Raw genomic sequence first — 27,371 nt, 5'->3', positions numbered from 1 at the left:
GAAATTTATGAAAATTGTTTATTTTATTTTATTTTATTTTATTTTATTTTATTTATGTACTTGATTCAGTATACTAACTAAGAAACAAACTAATTAGTCAATACTGGATACTTCTCTTAAAGACGAACTTCTTACTGTGATAATTATTTCTAATATAATACTTTTACGATCAGGGTTTATCTTGCGTCTTTAAAGACCTCTTTAACTAAACTAGAAAATGTACTATACCTGAGGCAGTAGTAAGCCATTGCGGCTTATTATTCCAGTAAATGAAAATGAAGTACATTGGAATTCCAGATAAGATTAAAGTAAGTCCTATTCCAACTTCCCACGGCGATACGTAACAGGGCAACACAACAAGGAAAGCACATATAACGAAGAATAAGATTGGAAGAATAATATTAACCTGTTAAGAAAGGAGATGAACCAATTAGCAAGAGATTAGAAAAAAAATTAACACTTACATAATTTAATATTCTACGTATACAGTATTCTGCAGTTTCAATATTCTGCATAACTTCTACTGACTCTAAGCTTATAGGTATGATTTTTAAAATATGTAATTTTTTATTAAGGTGCAGAAACGTAGGATTCGTTTCTTCCTTGAACCTATAAGTCTTTCCCAGTAGAACTTACACATCTTTCTTTTATTGATACGATAATGTTACTTACTTGTACATACTCAATGAAGATCAGAAGTTTCATGAGCTATTTCTTTTGTGAGTCCTTTATTTGTTTACTGTGACTCGTTTCACGGTTTCAAATAAATAAGTTTGGTAAAAGAATGTAAAATGGTATTGTACAAGGGAGTTGAGAGTAGATGTCTTAATAGTGACCTTTATTTATTTATTTATTTATATTTATTTACTATTTATTTTTTACCTTCCTTTCGTGGGAGCATATTGTACAACTAATCTTTTGCTGTTAATATTGAGAGGATATCTTTGGTTAGAAAATGCTGACAAAAGGCGTATGGCGTGTTGAATTCATAAATAGTAATTCTAGAAAGAGTGCTGAACATTAGTTTGAAATGATTAGTTGCCTTTTGCGTGAAAAAATAAAAATAATGCTAGGGATACCTATAATCATCTACATAAACAGTTTAACTGACTAGAGGCTGATTATAGGTACAGTTTAGTGGAGGTGATAAGGAATAGTAGATGTAGGATAGCGAAGGAGTAGCAAAGGAAGAGAAAATTTGCATAACATAGGGGACAAAAATTAAAATATATAATAATTTTACTTGAAATTTTAATTACGAAAATAACTTACACATTCTGGCTTTCGAGGGAAGAGAAAAAGTAATAAAAACATTATCCCTTGTCCGGGCAAGCTATTTTTGTAACGTAGATGGCAACTGGGGCCTTACCAACTCGATATGTTCATCACTAACTTCGACTAAAGATAGAAGAATTCAGAATTTTGTGTCATCGAAATATTTATGGTTATTGAGAAATTCGAATAAAAATATGAAGCTACTGGGCCTGAGAGGCCCCGCTTGCCCGGATAAGGGTTAAGAAAGAAAGAAAAAAAAAAAAAGGGGACTAGTTCACCAGGGTAATGCAGTGCAAAAAACCGAAAACACTAACAAGGAACACAACATAATGTAAACTCAAGAATATTACTTGAAGCAAAAAATGAAGCAGAAACTAGTTTTTTATTTTTTAAATTTTAAAACATAAATAAGGATTGGCTAAGCAAGAAATGGGATACAGCAATTAAAAAAAAATACATTATTGGCACAAGAACAACATCTTTAATGTGAGCTGGCAATCTTCCCCGCCTGAACAAAAGAACATACAACTTAAACCCGCCATTTTACAACGTGCTGTACTACTATTTGACGTGTGACCAGCAGTCTTCGATAAAGATGTTTTTACATTGCTTTATCCTGGTGAGTTCGTTCCTTTATTTATTATTTTTCTTATTTCCTTAAAGTTTTTATTACATTTTCTCCTGTTTTCATCATCCATGAAGAAGGCTCTATAGGTAAGCGAAAGCCAGGAAGTATAATATTTTTGTAAGAATCAAAATTTCAAGTACGAAAAGATTGTTAAGGTATTACAATATCGTGTTAATATATGACGTGTTAAGATATTGCAGAAAAAATCATTTAAAAAAAAAGAGACAATGCAGAATGAAAGGTATCAACAAAACAAAATAAAATAAATAAATCGGCGAAAATATATATAGGCAATGGAATGAATAATGAGACACAGTATTATAATTAAGACCAGCGAGACTGTTTGTGATAGGATAGTAATGTAACTTATGTTACAAGATTATTGGGAATTGCTGAAGAGTAACGGAAAAGAAGTTTCTTCAACATAGAAAGCTGAACGGAGAGAGCATTTAAGAATGTGAATGAAGTTGGAAGCATCAAAACTATCGAAATCTTCGTGATGGTGTGTTGGAAAATCAAACCGGTGTCAAATATAGAATAAATCATTTACTCTGGGTTTCTGACACTTTTCTGGAAGTGCGATTGTTTCAAGAAATCAGTTCTAGCAGTGATGATGTAGCAAAATACATTAGTTCTTGTATGGAATAGAGCAATGATGGGCAAACTACGATTGGCAGGCCAGATCCGGCCCCTGTGAAAGGTTTTATATCCGGCCCCACGACATAATTGTTATTCCTAATCTGACAAATAAAAAGATGAATTTAAGAAAATACATAATTCTGGGTCATTTTTTCCTTCTTCCTTCCGTTTTATATTAGCTTAGTGACTATAGATTATTCTATTTATTCATCCATGATATAGCAATGTTGTGTTAATTTTACAGCGAGGCACGCTGTATTTTTATATTATATTATGTCGTGTATGTACTAAGTTTGCTTGAAATTACTTCAGACGTTCCAGAGTTATGCTGGAACATACACGACTTATAATATGGTTAAAAAGAAATGCTGTGAGGGTAAGACACACGTGTCCTTGGAGTGGGTGGAAACGAAGTTACGTTTTTACAGCAGTCCCTAACAGGTTAGGCAACCGTTTGTAACTTAAAACAATGTCCTTTGCCTACACAACATAATAACACTTTCATTGAAATATGTTTCATTCAGGAGGATCAAATAACCCCTTTCCATGACCTGTATTCGGGAAGAGGTTCAAATACCTTCCACAAATTTATTCTGCTCGTGTGACGAACATGTATTTCAATAGGGGCAATCGTCGTTCTTTATTCTACTTAGTTCTTTATTCCCAAATATTTTGCATGAACATTATATTTCCTGTGCGAAGAACCGGCATTTCAGCTAGTAATTTATATTGGCCCACAATGTTTTTTTTTTCTGTAGCAATTTATATTGGCCCACAAAGTGTTTTTTTTTCTCTAGTAATTTATATTGGCCCACAGTTTTTTTTTTTGGCTCGCTCTCTTTTTTTTAAAAATTGCCCATCACTGGAATAGAGATGGAATGGTATTATGGATGGGGGTTAGCAGCAACGAGTTTTACAATGACTTGTTTTTGTTTGTTTTTCATAAGGAGTTTTGCGAGACTGGTAATATTGAAGCGGTATTCTTGATAGGAAACTGCTGACAAGAGGATCCTTGAGGTGGTGGTTGAGGAAATGGTAAAATAGATACAGATTCCTAGAATCGCCAATAGTTGAATCGATGAAAATACCAATATTGTTGGGTACAGTTGGAGAAGATGCATTCAAACAACTTCGGGATATATATTGACTAGCGTTGTCATCTTCCAAGTCGTTCAATTAATTAAGAGGACTGATGAAACAACACCTATGCTTTAACCACGAATTACTCAGCTCAGAGATATTTTCATTTGTTAAGACAAAAAGAGTATCAAAAATTCTCGAAAGTTTCGTTCTAGATGTGAGGAAACAAACATCTTGTTGCAGATCCTCATGTTTTCTTGAAGACTATATTATAGACCAAATTATCATCGAAGTAAACAACGAGGCCGAAAAATGTCAGTTGTTAAATACACAAGGCTTGACGTTGTAAAAATCTATTGATATAGCAACATCTTGAAACCCACTGAAGAACAATTGTAACTATTTAAAACAAAGTAGTCAGATGAGTTGAACCTGGTACATTTGAAACTAAGAAGAGCAAATTGGTTTTCTTCAACAGGTTTTTAGCCTTCCGAAAGCAGTCCTTCTAGAAAATTAAAAACAACACAAATACACAAAGTGCAATTCAAAGCACCCTAAGAGGATGTGTGCAGCATGAGAGGAAATTTTGCCTCAGCAGAATTGCATCATTTTGCTTTGACCTATCCTTTGAGATCAACTGATGCAACTAAAAGTATTATCTTTAAAAATTCAGTGCAACATCGCGAAGTGATTTCGGTGGTTCAAGATGTTAGTGATACTGTATACTACATACACTTAATTAAACAGGAAGAGTTGGAAGATGTTGCAGATTTGATACAACTTAATTCGATTTAATTGGAAGAAGACCTGCAAGATTTCCTGGTCCGGAGAGAGAAAATGGAAACCCGGCTGAGTTTCCAGAAGGATCCTTAGAAGCAGCATCTTTTGGTTTACTGGGCATGAAGCAAAACAGCAGTGAAGTTTCAAGTAGTTGGAACTGACGCGACAATTTAAACAGAAAGTAAGCTATGGGGCAGCTGACTGTAACTACATCGCCTACGAATTTCACCTATGATTTTCCTAGTGAATTATAATCTGAAGATAAAACCTTACAGGCGTCAAAAAATACTGCATTTAAGAAAATAAGGCATGCCGTTAGTTCCGCACAGTTAAATATAAACGTAACTCATCGTCAGATGCCACTTATATCGCAAGAAAAGAATGTAAGAAAAAGTTCATCACAGGTAAAAGAGAGAATATTAACGTAGAGGGAAGTGGTAGTAATATTGTAAATCCGTGATTTACCTTTGAAATTATTTCAATGAATGAAAAATAAGTTTAGATGGACTTGTTCCCTGGAGGGAAAGATTTGTCTAGACTGTAAACTCCCTCTACTTTGTAACTGGTTTCTACCAGTATCAGTGATTCTCTCTGATGGGTAGATAACGAATTTAAACACAAGCGATGATGGTGTCTGGAAAGAGAGTTAAAATAAGAAATATTTTAACTACATGTTTCAGCTATAACTGAAAAAAACTAAGGAACAAAACCGAACATTCTCGTGTTAGTTTAACTTGGGTTTATAGTTTATATCCTCAAAAGTGTGTTAATATTGGGTGAAATTCTTATATGATGCCAGAAAAAGTGACAATATAAACAGTGTCAGTAATATTTTTTTAATGAAATTTTATTAATCATAATTATACCCAATTAATCAATGACATAATAAAAGAGTGAACAAGACTATTTTCACTGAAAAATGTAAGTCAGCAGAAGTGAACTGTCACTACCAGAGTTCAGGCGGGAGCAAGAGGATAATGGGAGGTTGGATATGGAAAGCTGAAGACACTATGTGCAAACATTAAACAAAAATCTAATCTATTTACTTTCTTAGTTATCATAGTTGCTTCAAAAGGCATTCAAATATTAGATTGACTATGAGAATATTTATTCCATTTATTGGTGGCTATAAACATTATTTGGAAGTACTTGTTATTGAAAAACTTCCGTCAAATGTTTTTCAATAGCAAATTCTAATGAGAAAAAAAGCAGCTAAAAGTATTATCTAGAATAATAATGGTGAGGCAATAAGCGAACTTGTAAACCAAGTAAATGTCAGAACTTCTAAATATTTAGATGAAACAGGCGATAGCGAGTACAATAATGCATATGCTAATAGCGTATGAATTGTTCTGTTATTAACCATGTGAATAGTCAAAAGAAGCAGGTGACGTCTGAATGGATGAAGCATTTAACTGAGAAATAATTCATATTACGAATGTCAAAATGAGGTACTTTATATTAAATCGTTGAAAAAGTATAATTTGAATGAAGTTCATGAAAACGTTTTTATATGAATATTATACTGTTAGCCAAATTAATAAGTTAGAAGAAACAAATAAACTTCCATAACATGTACAAACCCAACCAATATGTAATGTTGTTGAAATATTTGTAAATCTGAAATAAACCATTTTCTTCTAGAAATGAATTATGTGTAAAGTTACTAATATTGTAGATTTAGATAATTATCAAAAGCAGCACATTTACAATCTTTTGTTAAAACATAGGCATGTAGTTTTAGTGACGTTTTTGGTAAGTAATAAGTTTCAATATTCCACAGAGGTAGATACTAATGAAGCTATAGTTAAGTATTGAATATAAAGAAAATATAAAGCAAATATATGAATGGTTCGAGTATGGCAAGTTTGAAGAACATGTCGGCATTTAGTGCCATCACTTATTGCATACATCTAAGAAAAATACCAGTAAGCTAAAAAAAGTGTAGTTGATCTCACTAAGTTGAACAAACACGTCAAACTAAAACAGTAGATGACCTCCTGTTAAAATTTTCACGGTACATAACCTACCTGAACTTTGTAGGCTTGTACAGTCCGCAGCAAAAAACCTGCAACATAAGCATGTAAGCTTGTGAAACGATGAAGTCTTTTGCTCCAAAATAAGTGTGCAGGGGAGGACGCCGAGGTTTTTCCTGGCGTGATTCATTCCACTTAGACGTTATGTTGACTCCCTGTTCTGTTAGGCGTAGTTTCACAATAAACTTATACTCATGTTGCAAGTTTTTTTGCTACGGACTGTACCTCTAGGTCCTGTTGTCTGAGAAATTAAGATCTTTTACCGTTTTATCGTGGAATGGTAAGATGTGTCGATATACCCGGACATCGTTCAAATATCTTAATAGGTTTTGTTCATTTATATAGTATTCGCAAGTCTTAGAAGCTGATTTATATAACAAAATAGTGGCCTATGGCGATGATGTCAGCATAACGTCAATGACGTTTGATGAACAGCTGTTACTGTTAGATGAAATATTTACTAGGATCAGAGAAGCTACTATGACATTAATCTTAGAGAAGTGTTCCATTTGCAATATTAAATTCACCCTTTTAGACTTCAATACAAATTCGAAAGGTTTTTATGTACAGTCTTGATCAGAAAGTCTCGGTCACTCATTTTACTTTAAAAGACCATATTTTAGCAACTGTATTTAGGAAATTCAAATACTTTGGGTCTAAATGAAGATCTCAATTGGTCAAGGTAAATTTACATTAACTAACTAACTCTATGGCCTACGGAACCCGGAGGTTCAATGCCGCGTTCCCAAAAGCTCTCCACTGACTTCTATCCTTAGCCAACTGGATCCAGTTTCTACTTTGTATTCCTATCTCTGCGAGATCCATCTTAATATTGTCCTCCCATTTGCGCCTAGGTCTTGACTTGACGGATTTTAGGCCTCTTTCGAGCAATGGAAAGACCATTAAATTTGGTACGCGGAAGAAGGAGGGAACTAGTTTGAAGGGAGTTAGGACGACGAAAATGCCAGATGAGTGTAAGTAAAAGCAGGGTTTATTTTTGAAAATTTTCTTGCGCTTCGCGCCAGACATGGTGGCGCTTCGCGGATGGTCTGTCAGCCTTACTCATATGTACGGGGACGCCGATTTTCCATGGCACGGCACTGGATTCTCTCCATGTGTTAATTTTTGGTCTCCCTTCTCTAGTATTCTTTTAAAGAATCTTTCTGATATTCTATCTGGTCCTTTTCTTGCCGTAACTCATGGAAGAAATTTATTTGTAAAGACACAATGTCTAGTAATGAAGTGTTTTTGATATTTTTGTGTGAAAATTTAACAACTTTTGTCTTCTAATAATATTTAAATGTGTTTCAAAGATGCTAAACGAATATTTTGCTATTATGTGACAATAATTAATTCATATTTTGTGACAAAGTAATAATAGTATGCACTTGTCAATGTTTTATTATGTTGATTGTACTTATATTAATGAATATTGATTTTACACAAAAATGAAATTTCAAAATCATGCTTTTAATCACAGCAAAATGCATACTTAATACTAGGGATGGGCAAAACCGGTTTTTATAAAAACCGAAACCCGAAAAACCGACATTTCGGTTTTCTCCAAAACCGGTTCGGTTTTCACCGAAACTGGTTTCGGTGAAAACTTTTCGAAAACACATAAAACTATTTCTGTGGAAATGGATTCGGTTTCCGGAGAACAACAAAACACCATTCTGGTCAGAAATAGAACAAATTTTGGAAAAAAACGGAATCGGTTTTGAAGAAAACCGAAACCGGACCAGCTAAAAAACCGAACCGGTTTTGAAGAAAACCGAAACCGAACCGGTTTTGGAGAAAACCGATAACCGGTTTCGGTGAAAAACCGAACCGGTTTTGAAGAAAACCGAAACCGTTTTTTGGAAATTTTCAAAAACCGGTTTCGGTTTTTCTAAAACCGAAAACCGAAAAACCGTTTTTTTTTGCTCACCACTACTTAATACTTTTAATATGTTGAAATGAAATTAAATCCTTCAGTTTAATGTCCAACGAGTATGCCCTTTAGACTAAGGGAGACGGATGGTTAAAGCAAATGAATAATGATGGAAGAATTTGTGAAATGAGAATGTGAGAGAAAACAGGAGTATTCCGAGAAAACCCAAGGACACGATGTTGTCCACCACAAACTTCCTTGTCCGGAGATCAAAGCAGGGACCTACGCACTAGAGGTAAGAGCTGTACCACTGAGTCACAGTGCCATTTTACTCTCTATTTTATTCATTTATTTATTTATTTTTATTTTATTTACCAATCACCAGATACAGCTCAGAGGCCATTTTACACTGGATATCTAACAACAACAATGGAAAGGATTTTGGGAAGGTATCGGCCAGGGCCTGTTTAGTAGGTACCATCCCGGCATTTGCCTGGAAGGACTGAGGAAAGCCCTGGTAAACCCCAGTCAGGATGGTCGGCAGCGGGAATCGAATCCGCGACCTCCCGAATGCGAAGCCAACGCTCAACCATTTCAACTACTTTGCTCGCTTAGTATGTTAACTGAAAGTGAAATTTGAGTATGTTTAAGAGAGAAAAAAAAAAAAAACATGAGACTGGAAAGAATAAATATAAGTATAGTAAAGTTTTGAAATATTTGAATGTGAATTGATACTGTTCTATTAAGTTAAAAGGATTATTTTAATACTAATTGCAAATATTCAATATGAAATATATAGTGTTTGATAATACACTGCATTAGAGATGCAAGGACTAAAAAAAGGCTTTTTTGAAAAAAAAACAGACTTTTTTGAAAAAAGAAACAGACTTTTTTTTGAAAAAAAAAAGGCTTTTTTGAAAAAAGAAACAGACTTTTTTTTGAAAAAAAAAGGCTTTTTTGAAAAAAAAACTTTTTTTCTGCTTCGCTTTTTTGCTTGGGAAATTTTGGGCTTTTTTCAAAATTTTGCTTTAAATTGATAAAGCAGACTGTGTTTCGCTTCTCTACAGCACAAAAACTCATTTAATTAGTGGTTGATGTAGGTAATAATATAAAACCTAAAATAAACCATGAATTTCGAAAAGTTTCTTTTTTTACTCTTAACAATATTTACATTATTGATTCCTAAGGATTAACCAATAGATGTAATATTTTTTTTAACCTCTTATACACAAAAGTAAAGACTTTTATTTTAAAAAAAAAATGATACACAAGTAACTACCAAAACTGTATGTAGTATTTTTACTTCAAAATATCACACACCCTCTTTTTGAAACAAAATAAAATAAAACATGAGAAATAAATTTATATGATAATCTTAAAGGCTGCCCATCAAGCGCTTGGTTTCGGGTGGTTCTGCACATTTCTTGAAACTTTTAAGTTTTAACTTTCATATACATTGTATGGATATTTCGAACAAATTTTTCATTCATTGATCACATACGTAATAATCTGCTACCACCTATTAGGTGCTTCGGATCTGCAAAATCGGCAAAATACCGAATTCTATAATGCACTGACTGTTCCTTAAGCTTGTTTAGAATCGGGCAAGTACCGAATTTTCTGTTCATGGATCATATGTGTAATAGACCGTTCATCTGATCGTGTGGTTTCCTAGGCTTATAACTAGCATCAAGGTTTACCCAGTCCTGAAGGTTTCTGAATTTTTAACGACAGGAAGAATTAAGAAGAAACGAATTAAGAAGAGTTTCATAGAATCAATCACTGTTTCAATTCACAAGAAAGGCGACAAAACTTATTGTAATAATTAGCGAGGCATTTCCCTTAACATTATATTAACAAGATTGATTCCATACGCAGATGAAATTATTGGAGATTATCAGTGTGGATTTAGGGAAATCGATCAACTATCGACCAGATATTTACTATTCGATAAATACTCGAAGAGAAACGGGAATATATTACCCAGTACATCAGCTGTTTATTGATTTTTAAAAGGTTTACGACTCGTATACGAGGGAAGTATTGTACAATTCTTACAGAATTCGGAATACCGAAAAAGCTAGTTAGATTAATTAAAATGTGTTTAAATGAATCCCAGAGTGAAGTCCGAGTAGAAAAATTCTTGTCCATGAGCTTCAACGTCGAGAATGGTCTGAAACAAGGAGATGCGTTATCGCCATTATTATTCAGCATTGTTCCGGAGTACGCTGTAAGGAAAATTAAAGAAAGCAACCAGGCCCTAGAGCTGAATGGTATTCACCAGGTTATGGCGTATGCTGATGATGTAAATTTATTAGGAGATGATAGAAGAACAATAGAAAGAAATGCATAGGCCTTACTAAACGCATGCAGCGACATTGGTTTAGAAGTAAATGCAGAGAAAACTAAATACATGGAAGTTCACTGGGATCGTAAAACGGCAAATTGTGGATGCGTTAAAATATCAAAAAATACTTTTGACAAAGTGGATACTTTCAAATATCTAGGATCAGTATTACCAGACCAAAATCATATCCACAAAGAAATTAAATGTCGACTGAAATCAGAAAATTCGTGTTACTATTTAGTTCAAAATATTTTGTCTTCGCGAGTTCTGTCGAGGAATATAAAGCTTAAAATATATAAAACGATAATCATGCCTCTTGTTCTGTACGGTTGTGAAACATGGTCGCTTGCGATGAGGAATCGGACCCAAGAGGAACTGGAATGGGGGAAACTTCATAACGAAGAAATGCATAATTTATACGGTTTGCTAAACATCGTTATGGTCATCAAGTCTAGGAGGCTCAAATGGGCAGGTCATGCAGCCAGCATGGAAGAAGGTAGGAACGCTTTCAAAGTTTTAACTGGGAATCCAATCGAAAAACGTCCATTAGGAAAACCTAGGGGCAGATGGAAGGACAATATTAAGATGAATCTGGCAGAAATAGGAATACAAAGTAAAAACTGGATCCAGTTGGCTAAGGATAGAATTCAGTGGAGAGCTTTTGTGAACGCGGCATTAAACCTTCGGATTCCATAAGCCATAGAGAGAGAGAGAGAATATGTTTAAGCACAACTGCACAACAACCATGAGTGAGTGGTTAGTTTTTGCACTTCTATCGGGAAGTCTGGGATTCAACCCCGAATTCAAGCATTTTGACAAAAGTTTTTCTTAATTCCATCTGTGAATGTAGAGATAGTGCGTGTACTGTGAATCCTAGCCGACTTCCTTTATCGTTTTTAAATCGTTGTTATTACTAGTTATCAGCAGTGACGGATTTGCGAAGGGGGTTAGGGTAGGGATGTCTTACAGCCTGTAGCCCGAAATTACGGAATTTCTAAAACAATCGAAATATTTGTTATGCCTTTACTCATAAACTTCAAGCTCTCCTCAAATAAAAATTAGGTATTTTTAGAAAAACTAAACATTAATATGGAAAAACCCTCCCAAAATACTTTTCCGAATCCGCTACTGATTATTTCCATAAACCTGTATTCAAGGTTGTATCCGGAAGATTATTGCTAAATCAATGCACACCTACAGTATAACAAAAATGTTGAAGTACGTTCTGACAGATATACTGACAAACGTACGCTCTGGCGGATATATTGAAAAACATAAATTTAACTTATGTGCTAGAAGCTAGAGTAGGCCTACTTATCTCTTAAGAAATGAAACACGGATGACTAAAAAGAAATGACGTAGAGAAGAAAAACTGCCGATAACTCAGAAGTTAAAAGAAAGTTAAATATCCTCTACAACTGCCCTTAAATACTACGTAATATATGTTTACTTTAATTTATAAAACATGTGCTCCATCCATCATGATGGTGAATTCAAGAGCGAAATATGGTATTTAGGTCATTAAATCGTATTTAACTTTAGAGTATACCATAAGAAGGCTATTCAAATAGAAAAATCATGAAAATGAAAAAAGCCAAAATTTCCAAAATTCTCGTTTTTTTCTCCAAAAAAAAAAAAAAAAAAAAAAAAACCGGCTTTTTATGTGCAAAAAACCATCGATTCAAAAAAGCCGGCTTTTTTGCATCTCTACATTGCATACCTACAAACAAACGTAATCGTTCATTTATAAGAATGTTACATTTGAATGTCATTCATTCTAGCTTCGGTACTTCCTTGTCTTAATTAAAAAACAAAATCTAACCAAAGCAAATCAGTTTTAATAAATAATAGTGTTGCAGTTTCGGCAATGTATCAAAGTGATAAAAAATGATTTGCTTTAGTGAGAAGATTACATTTTATTACCATGTTATATTTGAATATTATTTTCATCCACTATACTGAAGAAATATTTGTATTTTTATGTGAATTTAACGAGAGTTGTGAAAGAAGTTAATCAAAAACTGAAAGCCCTTTACGTTTAGATGTTACAGTCCCATTGCACGTGTATTCGTTTCATGAAATAGGATAATAAGCATGCCAGCATTATCTGAAGAAGTTCTTAGTGAAAAAGTGCTATCCGACTTGCAAGATGCACCTTTCAATTGTGTTTCCATGAACAGAGAATGCAGAAGATAAACCATATGTTGAAACTACTACTTTCAATGATGTTGTGCAAGTTGAGCTTTCAAATCCTATTCTCTTCATCTTCAGTGAGTTAGTTATGCACCATCATTTGCAATAAAATTCAGTGATATTTTTGTTCAAGTGCTTTACATTAAAGATGGCAGCCCCGGATTCTTAGGGGATTTTATTTTGTTACAACAAATATCCAATGTTCCCTTTGCAAGTCATTTGTAGCAGTATGGTTTACCTTTTGAAATTATTTCAATAAAAAAAATGATAGTTTTGTGGACTTGTTTCTTGGAGGAACATATTTGACTACACCGCAAACGCCCTTTGCTTTGTAATTGGTTTCTGCTAGTATCAGTGATTCCCTTTGGTGGGTTGATAACGAATTATAAAAACAAGTGCTGATGATGTGTATTAAAAGAAGTTAAAACAAGAAATATTTAATTGCATGATTCAGCTATAAGTGAAAAACAAAGGAGCGAAATAGAACATTCTCGTGTTAGTTTAACTTGTGTTTATACCCTCAAACACCAAAACTGTGTTAATACCGGATAAAATTTTATATATTTGGCAGTAAATGTGATAATATAAACAATGTCAAAAATGTTTTTTGTGGTGAACTTTTATTAATCATAGTTATATTTAATTAATCAGGGACATAACAAAAACAGGAACAAGATTATTTTCGCTGAAATATGTAAATCAGCGGAAGTGAATTTCACTGACAGAGTTGAGGCGGGAACAAGAAGGTAGTGGGAGGTTAAACATGGAAAGTTATGTGAAAAAAAAATTGTAATCCATAAATTTTATTAGTTGTCACCATCGCTTCAAAAGGCATGCAAATACTAGACTGAGTATTTAAAAATAATTGCTCCATTAATGATGATTATAAACATTATTTTGGAAGTATTTGTGTCAACTGCGATATAAACTTTCGTAAACTTATCTTCTGGGGCTACTAGGTATTTTATTCTATTACATTGTGTTTTGAGTTATGAAGTTGCGACACTGTCAATATCATTATGTCAGAATTATTGCTAATAAGCAAGTGAATGTAAAATCAGGTTTTCACTCGAACAACGATTACTAAGTATTTAGTGTGTAAGGAGCGATTCGTGGAAGCCAGACAATGAAATTGATATTTCATCACTTTGCTACTAACACTGAAGGTACGTTTCTCACTTTTTCTGTTGAGAATCTGGACGGTCAAGTTTATTACTTCCTTGTAGTGACTACACTACACAGAGATGTTTTCTAGTTGGTAGTGGAACAAGATTTAAAAGCAGTAACGCACACATTACTCGATGTTTTCAAGGAAACGGCATTAAAGGGCTATCTCCAACCACAAAATAGTTACAATGCAAGACCAGATTGCTATATATTTGCTTGTCCTTCATAGGGGAGTGCTTGAATCGAACCCGACACTGCTAGTGTATGAAGGATTTACTGTCGAACGACTAGCTGAGGAATATTTCATGAGCTGGTTGAACAAACAACTTTTATACCAATATTAGAAAGTGCAATTCGAAATATTCATGTTCTATATCGAGAATATGGAGGAAGTTGTAAATTTAAACTGTAGGATGTTGTCCTTTTTGTTCTGTTTCCAAGAATATTGAGGATGTTAAATTAATCTTGGGGGTGGAGGAAGATTGCTGGTACTTTGGCAAAAAAGGCTTAACTAATGGTGTCTACAAACTGTACATCGGGACTGTGTTGATTTTGTGCAAAGAGTATTGAAAACTGGTTTTGTGATTTCGATAAAGATTAAATGTTGCAATAGATGTATTGGTGCATGAGTGCTGGAATCTAGAACGTTCGGTGCTAAATAGAGCATATTGGTGTGGTTACAGAAGTGTCTTATTTCTTCATTTTAAGAATTACACATAAGGCAAACATAGGTGTATAATTTAGTCTACATGAGTATTGAAAATATTAATTTGTTAGTATTTCAAGTTGAGTCAAGTTAGCAGATATCAGTCACAAAACTCTTAAAATTTTCAAAATAGAATAAATAAATAATAATAGTTGAAATTAAGAATGCTTGATATTAATGGTCGTACAGTATAGTTTTTAGTCATAATCTATAGTTTTTACAAACTATTTTAACTGCTAAGTGAGTTGATAAGGAAACAACAACGAAGATTCATTAAACTAAGATTCTCACATACAAAATCATCATCACAGATAGTCTGCCATCATTGGCAGGTCACTTGCCGCAACTGAGAAGCTTCCATGCTCCACGATCCTCAGCTAACCTCTTCATCTTCATGTACGATTTTTCTGTTTTGATTTAATTCATAAATGTACCCTCCTCCCTCTATATCTCTATTTCCTGCCACTACACCCTCTAACACCTCTCTCACGATATAGTTCCTTCTCAGCCAATGTCCGAACCAGTTTCTTTACCTCTTTTCATTATAAATAAAACCATTCTTTTCTACCTACCATTTCTAACATCCTCTCATTCGTTTTCCGCTCGACCCAGCTAATTCTCTCTGTTCTTCTCCACACTCAATTTTCGAAAGCTTCCAGTGTTTTTTTTTTTTTCATCGTTTTTAGGTACGGTCCGTGTTTCTGGCCCATATAATACAATACTGCAAACGAAGCATTTTGGGACTTTTTTTTAAAAACTTTTTATTCAAGAAACCACAAAATAGATTTTCTTCCTTCTAAATGCTTCTTTCGCCATTCCTATCTTTGATTTTATTTCACATTCGCACTTTATAATATCACTAATAATACTATCCAGATATCGAAAATTAGTCACCTGTTCTATTTTCTCTCCTACTTCTATATTTGTTACCACCAGCTTCTTTCCTATTATCGTGGATTTTCTCTTTATACTATTTATATTCGCGTACAAAAGAGAACTATAAAATTAGGTATTAGTGATACAACCTGCGGCATGAGATAAATCATTTTCAAGTGCACATTGTAAACTGCGAAGTTATTAACCATGTAAAATATTAACTGGAATAAAAACCGACCTATAGTTAAATAATTAGTCTTAAGAGAGACAAGCAGGTTAATAAAATAGGTGGAAATATATCTAAAGTATCCCATAAAATCTACCATTATCTTTTAATAATTTATTAAAATGAAGACTTAGTGGTGTGAAAATTTAAGTCTTCATTATATAAAATCTAGAACGAATTATATCATTTAATAATGCTTACCTTAATTGGCCTCTCTGCATCAGGTTTCTTATACCTTAGCCACAACAACCCGCAAACAGAAAAGGTGGTGAATAAAGCTTCCACAAAACTGAGGTAGTTAATTAACGAATATACATCTTCTATTATTAGTAAAACTAAAGTGATGATACACTGCAAAGACGAAAAAATTACAAAAATGAAATACAAAAGCCGGGTAAAAATGCTAGTTCCAGAATTTATGGTTTATGTTTGAATAATATAGTATCTTCATTATTAATTTTATGTCATTTATTTATTTATTTACTTTAAAATCAGTGCTATTGGTTATATTGCTTACTAAGATGTTTCGTTATCAAATATAGAAATATCTTTACACTTATCACTCTTGTCCTCCTATGAATAACTACGTTTCAATCTTACAGCAGTTTAGTCTTCAAGTCTTTGAAGGAATAAAGAATTAAAGGGAATTAAAATTTAAAAGAAAACCTGCAAGTATCAGTCCCATATGTAGGTAATGTTACAAAGGTAAACTACCCACGAATGCTATTTCCTCTATGATATTGCTTTATTAACAACATGGAATATCAAGTGAATGGGAAGACTAAATCTTCACTTCATGGCAATTTAGTTGTGTTAACTGACTATATGTAGGATGTATTCATACAGATTTTTAGTTTTAATATATATATATATATATATATATATATATATATATATATATATATCTTCTGTTTCCTCGTTTGCTGAAAGACACGAGTGATAACTGTAGAAATAATTTTGCATTTGCTTTATCAGTAATTTTCTTTTTGTTGAAGTAGAAATAATATGTTCTAAGCTTGATACAAAAAATGTCCCTCTAAATATTCTAGGTTAGTTTCTTATAAAAATAAAACTTCTTTAGAGCCTCGAGGTATTGATATAGCACTTCTTTAGAAGCTTGTATATTTAATTCAGTACATAGAACGTATGAAAATGAGAAAAATTACAGTGGACTGCATAAAAGTTTACTTACATTTGTTGTAAGGGAATATCTCGCATGCTTTACGTTAAAAGATTATACCCAGTTTACTGTGGAATAGGCACAGGCAAGCTTAATGACTACAATAAAGTCTGCCTTTTCAACATTTGAAAATATACATATAATACAACTAGTAGATATATTTAGAACAAAACTATGCCCAGCTTCAGATCAAAAGGCAAAAATAAAATCACATTATAAACTATATACAGGAACACAAAAAAGAATCAATATCTTTGTACAGACTTTTAGCAATTTCAAGCAGTATCTTTGTCTGACATAGTGCTGAAAGGGAATAATAGTGTTTAACTTTCTGAGTTTTGAATGATTACGTACTTTGAATGAAAACGAAATTAGAAAAAATATTGGACATAATACTTTGATAAAATTTATATTTTTGGTAAAAGATGTTTGTTTATCAATAACATTTGTTCTCGATATGATAGTAAAAATAATAGACAAAAAATTATAGAGGTATTTTATATTTATATTTAAAGGTTCGTGACTATTTCAAAGTCTATTGTCCCAATGTTAATTTTTCCTTTCATAACTACGATTTATCCATTTGTATACCAATGTTTGTATTTAAGACAACGCAAAAGAATCAAGCTTATAAGTTTTGATACTAAGTTCGTTATTTAGTTTTTTTCCTTCCAAAAACCTCTTGTAGATGTTCTTTTAATGTATTAGAATTAATATTCAGGTAAAAACTCTGTATACTGTCTCCACTAAACTTCTTTTTCTTACCTGTATCTTGAGAATGGTGTCAGTGAAAGCAGTAAAATTTCGATGTTTGTTTAATAAATCCATTACCATGGGAAAAGATCACAAAAGTTATTTCCGTAATATTGTTTTAAATATCTTACATATAAATTATTCAGTACTGATTTAAGTATGGTATTAAATATTCCAATATCAAAACATACATACCAAAAACACCAATGAAGGAACAGGAGTTAAGCGTTTAACGTTAATTAACGCTATAGCTGCTGGAAGATGACCCTGGCGAGCTCCCACAAAAAACAATCTTGCAGATGCAAATATAGCACCATTTAAAGCTCCAAATGTCGAACATGCAACGAAAAAGGGCATGATCCACGACATAGGTCCTAGTAACTTATCACCAAACGTCTGTAAAGATATAACGAAATATTATATTATATATATTATATATTGTTCCTATTTGCTAGATTATATAAGTACTTCATATCTTATGTTAAACGAGGGTTAGGGAAAAAAGTCCCGGAAAGCTGGAAGCCAGAAACCGAAAAATTATAACCCTATGTTTATCAATTCATTTAAATTCGAAAACACAAAAATAGTTCATAAACTTGAACTAGTATTTATATATTAACATGTAGATGTCAAAAGAAATCCACTAATCTTTCAAATAATGTGCAGAATGAATTATTATTTGTAGTAGTTAAAATATGCTTTCTTCATGTAACTATTTTAAAAATAACGATAACATATCGATACTTTAACGATAATAACGATAACATCTTTTTACTTAATACCATCTATTTACCTTTTACTAGACCAACTGAACACCCTAATTGGTAGAAATTTTGAAAATGCTTCTATTTGCTTTTCCTGCATTGGAAATGTAAGTTCATGGCTTCCTAAGACGATACATAGTGCTTAAGATTTTGTTTTCTTTCTTCAGTAATCAAGGGAAATTTACAGTTCAACATATTCATTATCGATAACATAGGACCCTAAATATATTTTATTACGAATAAAGATGAGTTCTTTTAGTAGCTTACTACAAATGACATTTTGTTTCTATTTGTAAAACATTAACCTTTCTTATATGTACGTACGTACTTGTTGAACTACACAATGAGAGGCCATTCAATATAAAAATGCAAATTACGCTATTATTAGTAGTAAAAAAAGATCTCAATGTTTTGCACTTCGAATACACATGTACTTTTGATTGGATTTTCTAATCTGTAAAAATTAAAATAATAATAAAAAACCTCGAAATGAATTACGATTGAATGTACTGATGAATTATGTATCTTTACAAAAATTAGCTGCAGAATACTATTTTCTACGAAATTAAATAAACGCTCTCTTTCAGTTGTGATTATGGATGGAAAATGTCCATACAATTAGTTGGTCTTATTTACTGTATAAGAATATTAAGTACTTCAAAATATCACTTCTATAAGACTTCATTTGAATTCCTGTAATAACTAGAATTTTCTGGCAACCATATTTCATATTAGACTGCATAAATTTAGTAAGAGTTATTAGAAGAGAAAGTTTCACCTGTAATAGGAATCGAAATACTTCGATAAAATTGAATAAACTTAGAAACACATGAGATATTCTTTAATGCAAAGTTACGATATTCAGTGCCCTGAGAAGCCCGAAGTGTCATTGCCAAAGAAACAAACTCACCATCCTCTTCAATCTAATAAGGGTTGTTTTTACTACCTCTTCCCCCTAACATATTAGCTCTCAATTTTCTTCATGGTCTGCCCAAAGGTCTTTTTCTCAATGACTTCCCAACTATTGAATATACATTCTTGCGTACTACTCTGTGACCAATGTTTGCTATGTATCTTGTTCTCTCGGTTTTATTACCCATATGACACTGTGACTGTTACAAACTATCCTATTGAAAATTGAGAAAATCAATTGAGAAAATTGAGAAAAGATTGAAAGCTGTATCCGGTTGATATGAGTGTGATAACAATGATTTACAAGTTCCATGATATGAGAGTTTGTTGACATTGATTTACATGTTCCATGATGAAGAAGCTAATTTTGGTATTACGAAATTCACCCCGGAAAAGTCAGTAAAAAATTACTCTCACATTAAAGAATATCTATATTATTTAAAATATAGTGAAACTATAAAAATAAACATTAGTAGAACAATTTAAAAACCAAAATCAAACTGTGTATAATTCAATTTTTCACTAAATTAATTTTTTTTTAAAAAAATATTCTTGACAATATAGAACTCAACATTAGTAAAATTTGTAAGTGGTAAAAAAAAAAAAACTTTCAAAAAATGTACAAATCGACATTACTAATTCTAAAAACTTACCACTGCAACAGCACTTGAAGCAAGTAGTTCGTCTTTGCTCAGGACGACAAAATAAGCAATGTTAGCAAGGACATAAATTAATGTTACTACTGGCATTGATATGGAAATAGCTCGGGGTAAATTTCTGAAAAAGATTAAAAATATCAATATGTTGGTATCAAAGAAAAGAAACATACAAATTATTGAGAAATCTAAGACTTGGTTAGTTCTATCATCGTATCATACTAATGTCAGTTTAATTTGAAAAGTTTTATGTAATGTTTCGATATAGAATAAAAATTCGTTAGCCATTTATCAGTTCGTACTATTCCAAAATTTTAAAATTGTAACTTGAATACAAGAATGAAAAAGAAAGTATCTGTTACTGATATCCGTTATCTGTATTGACTAAATAAATAAATAAATATCCCAAATTTTAAAAAAAAATGATTAATTGAAAATATTAAGTACTAGCATGATTACCCACTTTGCTGATTTAAAATAAAAATTTTAAATGCACAACTCCTTATCTCATATGTCTGATACCCGTGAAATATGCTGTTATTGTTTTTAGTGGTGTAGATTTAAATGGGATCGAAAATATCACTGTTCATCTCAAAGATCCTGAAAACTATGGATTCGACACTAATATCGGTCACTTTTTATCATTTTTATATCTCTCGTCCTCTCCCAACTTGCGGGGCTGAATTGGGATTTAAACATCAAAAGTATCATTATTCTTCTCAGCAACCCCAAAAACTATAGGTTCGACACTAATATCGGTCATTTTCTATCATTTTAAAATATCTCCCCCTCTCCTAAGTTGCACCGTGAGTAATATAATAAAAAGAAAAACTTCCAAGGTTCGAACCTTATCTAAGTTGAAAATTTGATTGAGATCGGTCGGGTGGCTCAAGAGTTATTAAGTCACAAAGTCACTTTCACTTTTGTATATATTTTGTTATTTCTCCCTCCCCTAAGTTCTACCGCCAAAGTGAAATGATAAAATCCATTCCAGGCCCGAACCTCATCCATGTTGGAATTTTGATCGAGATCGGTTTGGTGGGTTCAAGAGATTAAGTCATAAACATAGTGACTTTCAATTTTATAATATAGATTCATTAAAATAGAGATACCTGTACGGATCCTTCAGTTCTTCAGTGACAAAATTCAGATAATTCCTGTGAAAAGAGAAAACCAAGCATTATATTTTTTTTAAGTAATGCTTCAGATTTAAAAGTAACACACATTCTAATTCAAATTTTATTTTAATGCACACTGATAGAACGTTTTGTCCAACACACACTTGGAACAAGAAGGCACATGAAGAAACTACTAACACTACTACTAATAATATAAGCCATATGCCCTGGAATAATGTAAGATTTTACATACCAGAAATAAAAGCTCTATTACGAATCCAGTGTATCCTCGATGCTGCTTACAAGCAACGTACAACCCGAGGCAGGATCAGATCCGACTCAAACTTCTCCCAGAGGATACATAATAGAAAAGAAGAAAATATACCAAATTGCAGCTGCCCCCATCCAGAACCACCGAAGATATGCTCCACAATATAACGCACCATGCGACAATTTGATATAAGGTAAACGTCGCAAGATACCCGTTTATGTCGAAAACGGAAAGGATGGGCAGCACGAGGATGATATCAAGATATTTGATATGCTATAACACTGACTTAGAGGCCATCTTGAGAGCCGCGATCTTGGATATAGCGTAGGGTGTTGAAATGAGAAGCTGGGTGTGTGATATATCAATGTAAGGTAAAATGCAAAAGGAAAACCAACGATATAACCGCCAAAAACATATGTATAATGGTATGGACGAAGACTCGGGCAAAACAAACGTGTATTCGAAGGACAGAATAATAGGGTAAGACCCCACGACAATGGTATGCGATAAGTAACTGCAACAGTGTCTGTGCATGGAAGTACATCCGTCTTGACAGATTATGCCTTTCGAGGATATTGGGATTCCGTTTGGGACAGTGAAAACCACAGTTGCAACCCGCGATACGAGCGCTCGTTTGGAGACTACATAAACTACAAAGGACTATCTCTTACGGAACAGTAATTCGGCAGCTCGCTCCGGAGTGTAGGAGATATCTTGAATTGGTGATCAAAAGCATGACCTACCTGGGATTGAAGCCCACTCCTGGACAACGTTTTTTACATTTCTTGTTCAATTTTCTTGCTATTTTGTGTGAACAAGGGACATTTCGGCCCACGTTTGTTTAAACAACCCTATCTGAAACAAAGTGTGTGCGAATGAGAGCCTGCCATGTTCTAGCTTACATTCCTTTACAAATGTTTCTTTTCTTTTGCGCGGTTTGCTACACTGTTTTGCGACGGTCCCAAAGAGTCACAATATTACGGATAGGCAGGCTCTGCATTGACCCGATGAGCCCCGTGAGTTGTTGCAGTCTGCTACGAGAAGGCTAGTTTACCTCACAATGAAACAAATCGAATTGTGTCTACTGGTTTCGAGAGTCTCATCCACATTCACTTCTGCTACATAGTGGTTGTTCAAAATCTCCAGTATGTGTTCAGTTGCTTGTCGTTTGTCCACTGTCAGTTCTGTCGATTGGACGAACACTTGTTTTGGAAGTACATTTTGCATCAGTAACACCACGTTGAGAGGGTTCGCCGTTGCAGCTCTACATTGGTGTTTGCAGATGAACGATGCTGCGGACACATTCACTACACAAAATATTGCGCGTTTTGGCTTGCGTATGCCACAAACACACTGTCACTTCTCACTGGCCGACCCCTGCTGACACGTTCACTTCATTCCATATGTGCCAGTGAAACAAGTAGATACAATCCGAGTCGTCTCATTGTAAAAAAAATGTAAGCTAGAACATGGCTGGGCTTTCTCATCCGTAATACTTTGTTTCAGATAGCGTTGTTTAAACAAACGTGGGCCAAAATGTCCCTTGTTCACACACAACAGCAATAAAAGTGAAGAAGAAACGTAAAAAACGTTGTCCAGGATTGGGCTTCAATCCCAGGTAGGTTGTGCTTTTGATCACCAATCCCAGATGATATCACCTACACTCCAGAGCGAACTGCTGAATTGCTGTTTCATAAGAGAGAGTCCTAGTCTCCAAACAAACGCTCCTATCGCAGGTTGCAACTGTGGTTTTCACTGTCCCAAACGGAATCCGAATATCCTCGAAAGGCATAATCTGTCAAGGCAGATGCAATTCCATGCACAGACACTGTTGCAGTTACTTGTCGCGTACAATTGTCGTGGGGTCTTGCCCTATTATTCTGTCCTTCGAATGCACATTTGTTTTGCTTACGTTTTCCACACTTCGTCCCGTCCACACCATTATACACTTTTTTTTTTTTTTGTGGTTACATCATTGGTTTTCCTTTTGCATTTTACCTTACATTGATATATCACATACCCCGCTTCTCATTTAACATCCTACGCTATATCCAAGATCGCGGCTCTCAAGATGGCCTCTAAGTCAGTGTTATAGCATATCAAATATCTTGATATCATCCTGGTGCTGCCCATCCTTTCCGTTTTCGACATAAACGGGTATCTTGCGACGTTTACCTTATATCAAATTGTCGCGTGGTGCGTTATATTGCGGAGTATATCTCCGGTGTTTCTGGATGGGGGCAGCTCCAATTTGGTATATTTTCTTCTTTTCTATTATGTGTCCTCTGGAAGAAGTTTGAGTCGGATCTGATCCTGCCTTGTTCTGTACGTTCCTTGTTAGTATATATTAAGTGTCTTGATCCTCAGGCTATCTTCTAGATAATTTGTCCATGGAGGTAGGGGAGGAATCGAAATTGGATGAGACTCCTCTGGGATAGTATTTACTAAAGGGCGTGCCCTAAGCAGGAGTAGCATATCATTGCATTTTAATTTATCTTTGTTCGGGGAGGTATGGAAGGCAAGAACACTGTTGATAGGAAATTTAATTTATCCACATAGAAGTTTAATCCTCAAAAACTACGCTTAGCACTGATCTAGTTTGAATGACAGATGCAAGATTAAAATAAAAATAATTGATAATACTAGAATTTAACGAAAGGTTCAGATGAAATTTGAATGACTAAATTGTAGGAATCATAATGGTTGGTGTTGGTATTGTTGAAGATTCAAGTAAGCTAGAATGTGGACAAATTTTATTTAGAAAAATAAAAGTGGAAGACATTTCAAATTTGCCCTTAAACATTCAATTTCATTCTCCTAATATGATGTCACTAATATAGGTTTAGCAATTTGTTTATCTCTTACAATATATTAAAACTTTATTCATAGAATATATTATATGTAAGACACTGTACGTAAAAATTGAGATATGTCACCAAAGGCAACCTCATAGGTTTCGCTTAAATCGGAAAATTAACGCGGAAGCATTTGAAATTCTTCCAAGATCTAATGTTCCAGTGACCGACACTGTTGAAGAAAGACAATTAGGTGGTGTTTCGAGCTAATTAGACTGCAACAAGAAAGTAATACAATATGACACTAATGGATGTAAGGATATTATTTGCCTAAGTTTTGCACATATAAAATAGCACCCACTCAAGGACATGTAACCGGGTGACAGAGAAATAATTGGTTAGTAAAATTGAATGAAGGGCACTGACCCTTGACTGTATTCTCATGCCAATTAGTAGTAGTGCGACTCAATGTGCTTTGAGAGTGTTAAAACCTACTCAACAGCAGTTTTAAACGGATGACAAGCAGATTCCCCTCGACCGCTAAATGTACTTTGAAGGATCGCTGTGACCATGTAGTCACTATGAAGTGTGGTCATTGTGAATAAGTTTAGTAATTGACTCAATGAATTAATTGGCTAATTGATCTCCCCGTTGGTCTACTGACTAACGCATGTGACCGGGGCACGGAGTACTGGGTTCGATTTCGGAACAAAGCATTGAAATTTTAACACATTACGGAGGTTCGGATTCAACCATAAACGGTAGGTCCATGTGTCATAAAGTGCTGGTACTGAAGAGAGACTAAACTACAACGAAACAACAATAATTGACCAATAAAGTTTTTACTACTTTAAAAGTAAACTAGTTTAATTTAAAGAAAATTCCACTAAAATCGTCCATCGATTTACATATTATTCGGAAAATTTAGCTCTTATGAAAGGAGATAACTTGTTTTCAGGCATTCTGAAGCAATGGTCGTGCTGGTCAAATGAAATTATTTTACAAACTCTGGAAACAGGAAAGGGTTGAATGGTCTTTACATGATGACTTCAACCCAATAGATTTTGCCATGACTACATAGTTATTCCCCCGCCTAAATCTTTATTAACTGTGAAACATTCACTAAAACAGAATCAAGTTTTCAACTTTCTCAATAGTTTTGATTCCCTAGACTCCCTCCTTCACGGTCTATGTTCTGACTGAAGGTAGGTTCTAGCTCATTTACCTCACCATGTCTAGGTTGGGTCACTAAGCCAGTTATATATGGGTAAGGTGGCCAGTTCCTTTCCCTTGTATTTCAAAAAGGGATACAGCGAACTTATAACTACGAGCTGAAGTAGAACAGGTTGAGAAATATTATTACGAATAACACGAATGCAAGGACTGTGATTATGGATTCACTACACAGGTAGTCGTTTGTACACGTCAATTAATACTTCTCATATTCCACTCTGATTTCCTAAGTGTCAGGGAGCCAGAATCTTTATAACCTTTCCAGTGCAGCCCTGAATAAAAGCGTTTTACACATTGTACATTTAACACAAGTTTTTAGTTACTAACTAGTATAAATCTCTTTTTCGTTTCCCTAAAATTTAATGACGTGCTTTGCGTCATGGCATCCCTTTGTCATGACTCCTGCGTATGGGGAAATTTTGAAATCTTAAACGTTATGCTTTCAGGATCTGGATCATCTTCAGAACTATTACAATAGCTGCTCTCTGGGGTGCCTACATGGGGATAAGAACACTATGAATGAGAACTTAGTATGATTAAAATTTTAAAATAATTAGCACAAAATACATTCTTTTAGATTAAGAGGGCATAATTAAGGCGAAATATGTAAGCAGATATAGACTGAATATGTTTGATAAAAGGGCAGATATAGACTGAATATGTTGGATAAAAGGGCAAATATAGACTGAATATGTTTCTGGATGACTGCGGGAATGTGTCCTTAGAAACTTTTGTCATATACTAAATAATTATCCGTCATGCCAAAAATGCCCACGCTAGGGTAACTTTCTAATTGTCCTTAATTTCTACTTGTAACTAGAGGAAACTGAATCCAATAGAACTATTTTCGAAAATATTTTACCATGGGGTCACGAGAAAAATTATTTCAAAATTGTAATATTTATATTTATTTACATTTTAACTTTGAGGTAATTTTTCTAGAGCCCCTATGAACGGATAAGATCAAGAAAGTTCCATTGGATTCAGAACACTCAAATTTGAATGAAACGCGCAATTAGAAATGTATCCAAGCGTGGGTACTTCTACCACTAGCATCAACAGAAGTGCTTCAGACATCTTCAAGATGTGAGCGGATCATTTTCTGAAAATGTTTGTGAGCAATACCAAACCCTACGAATAGATATGTGGATAGCCTTGCCCCCTGGCAAAGCCTAAAATGACTTTATTCTACTATTCATTATCACGAATAAATTATGTTTCACTGTTCATTCTCCTAACAACATTTCAGTTTCAAAATTCCTATCCTTTTGAGACACCCATTACTTTATAAATCATTACGTGAAATAACATAAAACAAATATGTATATTAAGTGCTGTACTAACCATCCAGCATAAGAGAAAAGTCCAGAATAGAAAGAAAGGGCAATGGATCCAGGGTCTGTCGTCGTATTCTCCAACACATTTTGAAAATTCTCTGTGTATCCTTGGCCCAAGACTACAAATCCAGCTATAATAATGATCAGAAGAGCCAAAATCTTTGTTCCTGTAAATATGTCTTGAACTCTTGTTGCCCACTTAACATTGTAACAATTTATAGCCGTTAAGAGACCTGCAAAGTAAATATACATAAGCATTACAACTGAGACATATTTGTGCCCACAATTTTAAAGTCTGTAATGGGTAAAAAAAAATTAAAAAGCCAATACAAATAATAATAATAATAATAATAAATGCCAGTGTGTCCAAACTTGAGGACATCATTGAAGTAGGCAAGTGTGAAATAGAGTTCGAATTCCGTGTAAAGCTAAATGCAGTTTTCGTGTAAAGATAAATTCATATCTATGTTTAAAAAAAAGGAAAAAGAAAAACTTATAATTCTAAAGTCTTGTACTCATATACAAA

General features: G+C 33.8%; 1 protein-coding gene across 1 annotated transcript in view; it reads right to left on the bottom strand.

Annotated features, from left to right (window-relative positions):
- Window positions 1–27,371, bottom strand: part of mnd (L-type amino acid transporter minidiscs) — a 173,444-nt gene that overhangs the window by 16,965 nt on the left and 129,108 nt on the right. Inside the window, exons 3-8 of the mRNA XM_081761057.1 lie at window positions 26,853–27,078; window positions 21,204–21,248; window positions 20,089–20,212; window positions 17,955–18,155; window positions 16,028–16,177; window positions 229–406 (exon numbers count right to left, since the gene is read on the bottom strand). Coding sequence (XP_081617183.1) covers window positions 229–406; window positions 16,028–16,177; window positions 17,955–18,155; window positions 20,089–20,212; window positions 21,204–21,248; window positions 26,853–27,078 — 924 coding nt within the window. The remainder of the gene's footprint in view (window positions 1–228; window positions 407–16,027; window positions 16,178–17,954; window positions 18,156–20,088; window positions 20,213–21,203; window positions 21,249–26,852; window positions 27,079–27,371) is intronic.

Source organism: Thermobia domestica, chromosome 1 (assembly GCF_964235325.1).
Source record: "Thermobia domestica chromosome 1, izTheDome1.hap1.1, whole genome shotgun sequence".
NCBI lineage: Eukaryota > Metazoa > Arthropoda > Insecta > Zygentoma > Lepismatidae > Thermobia > Thermobia domestica.
Note: the sequence above shows the minus strand (reverse complement) of the source record. Positions and strands in the feature narration are given on the sequence as shown.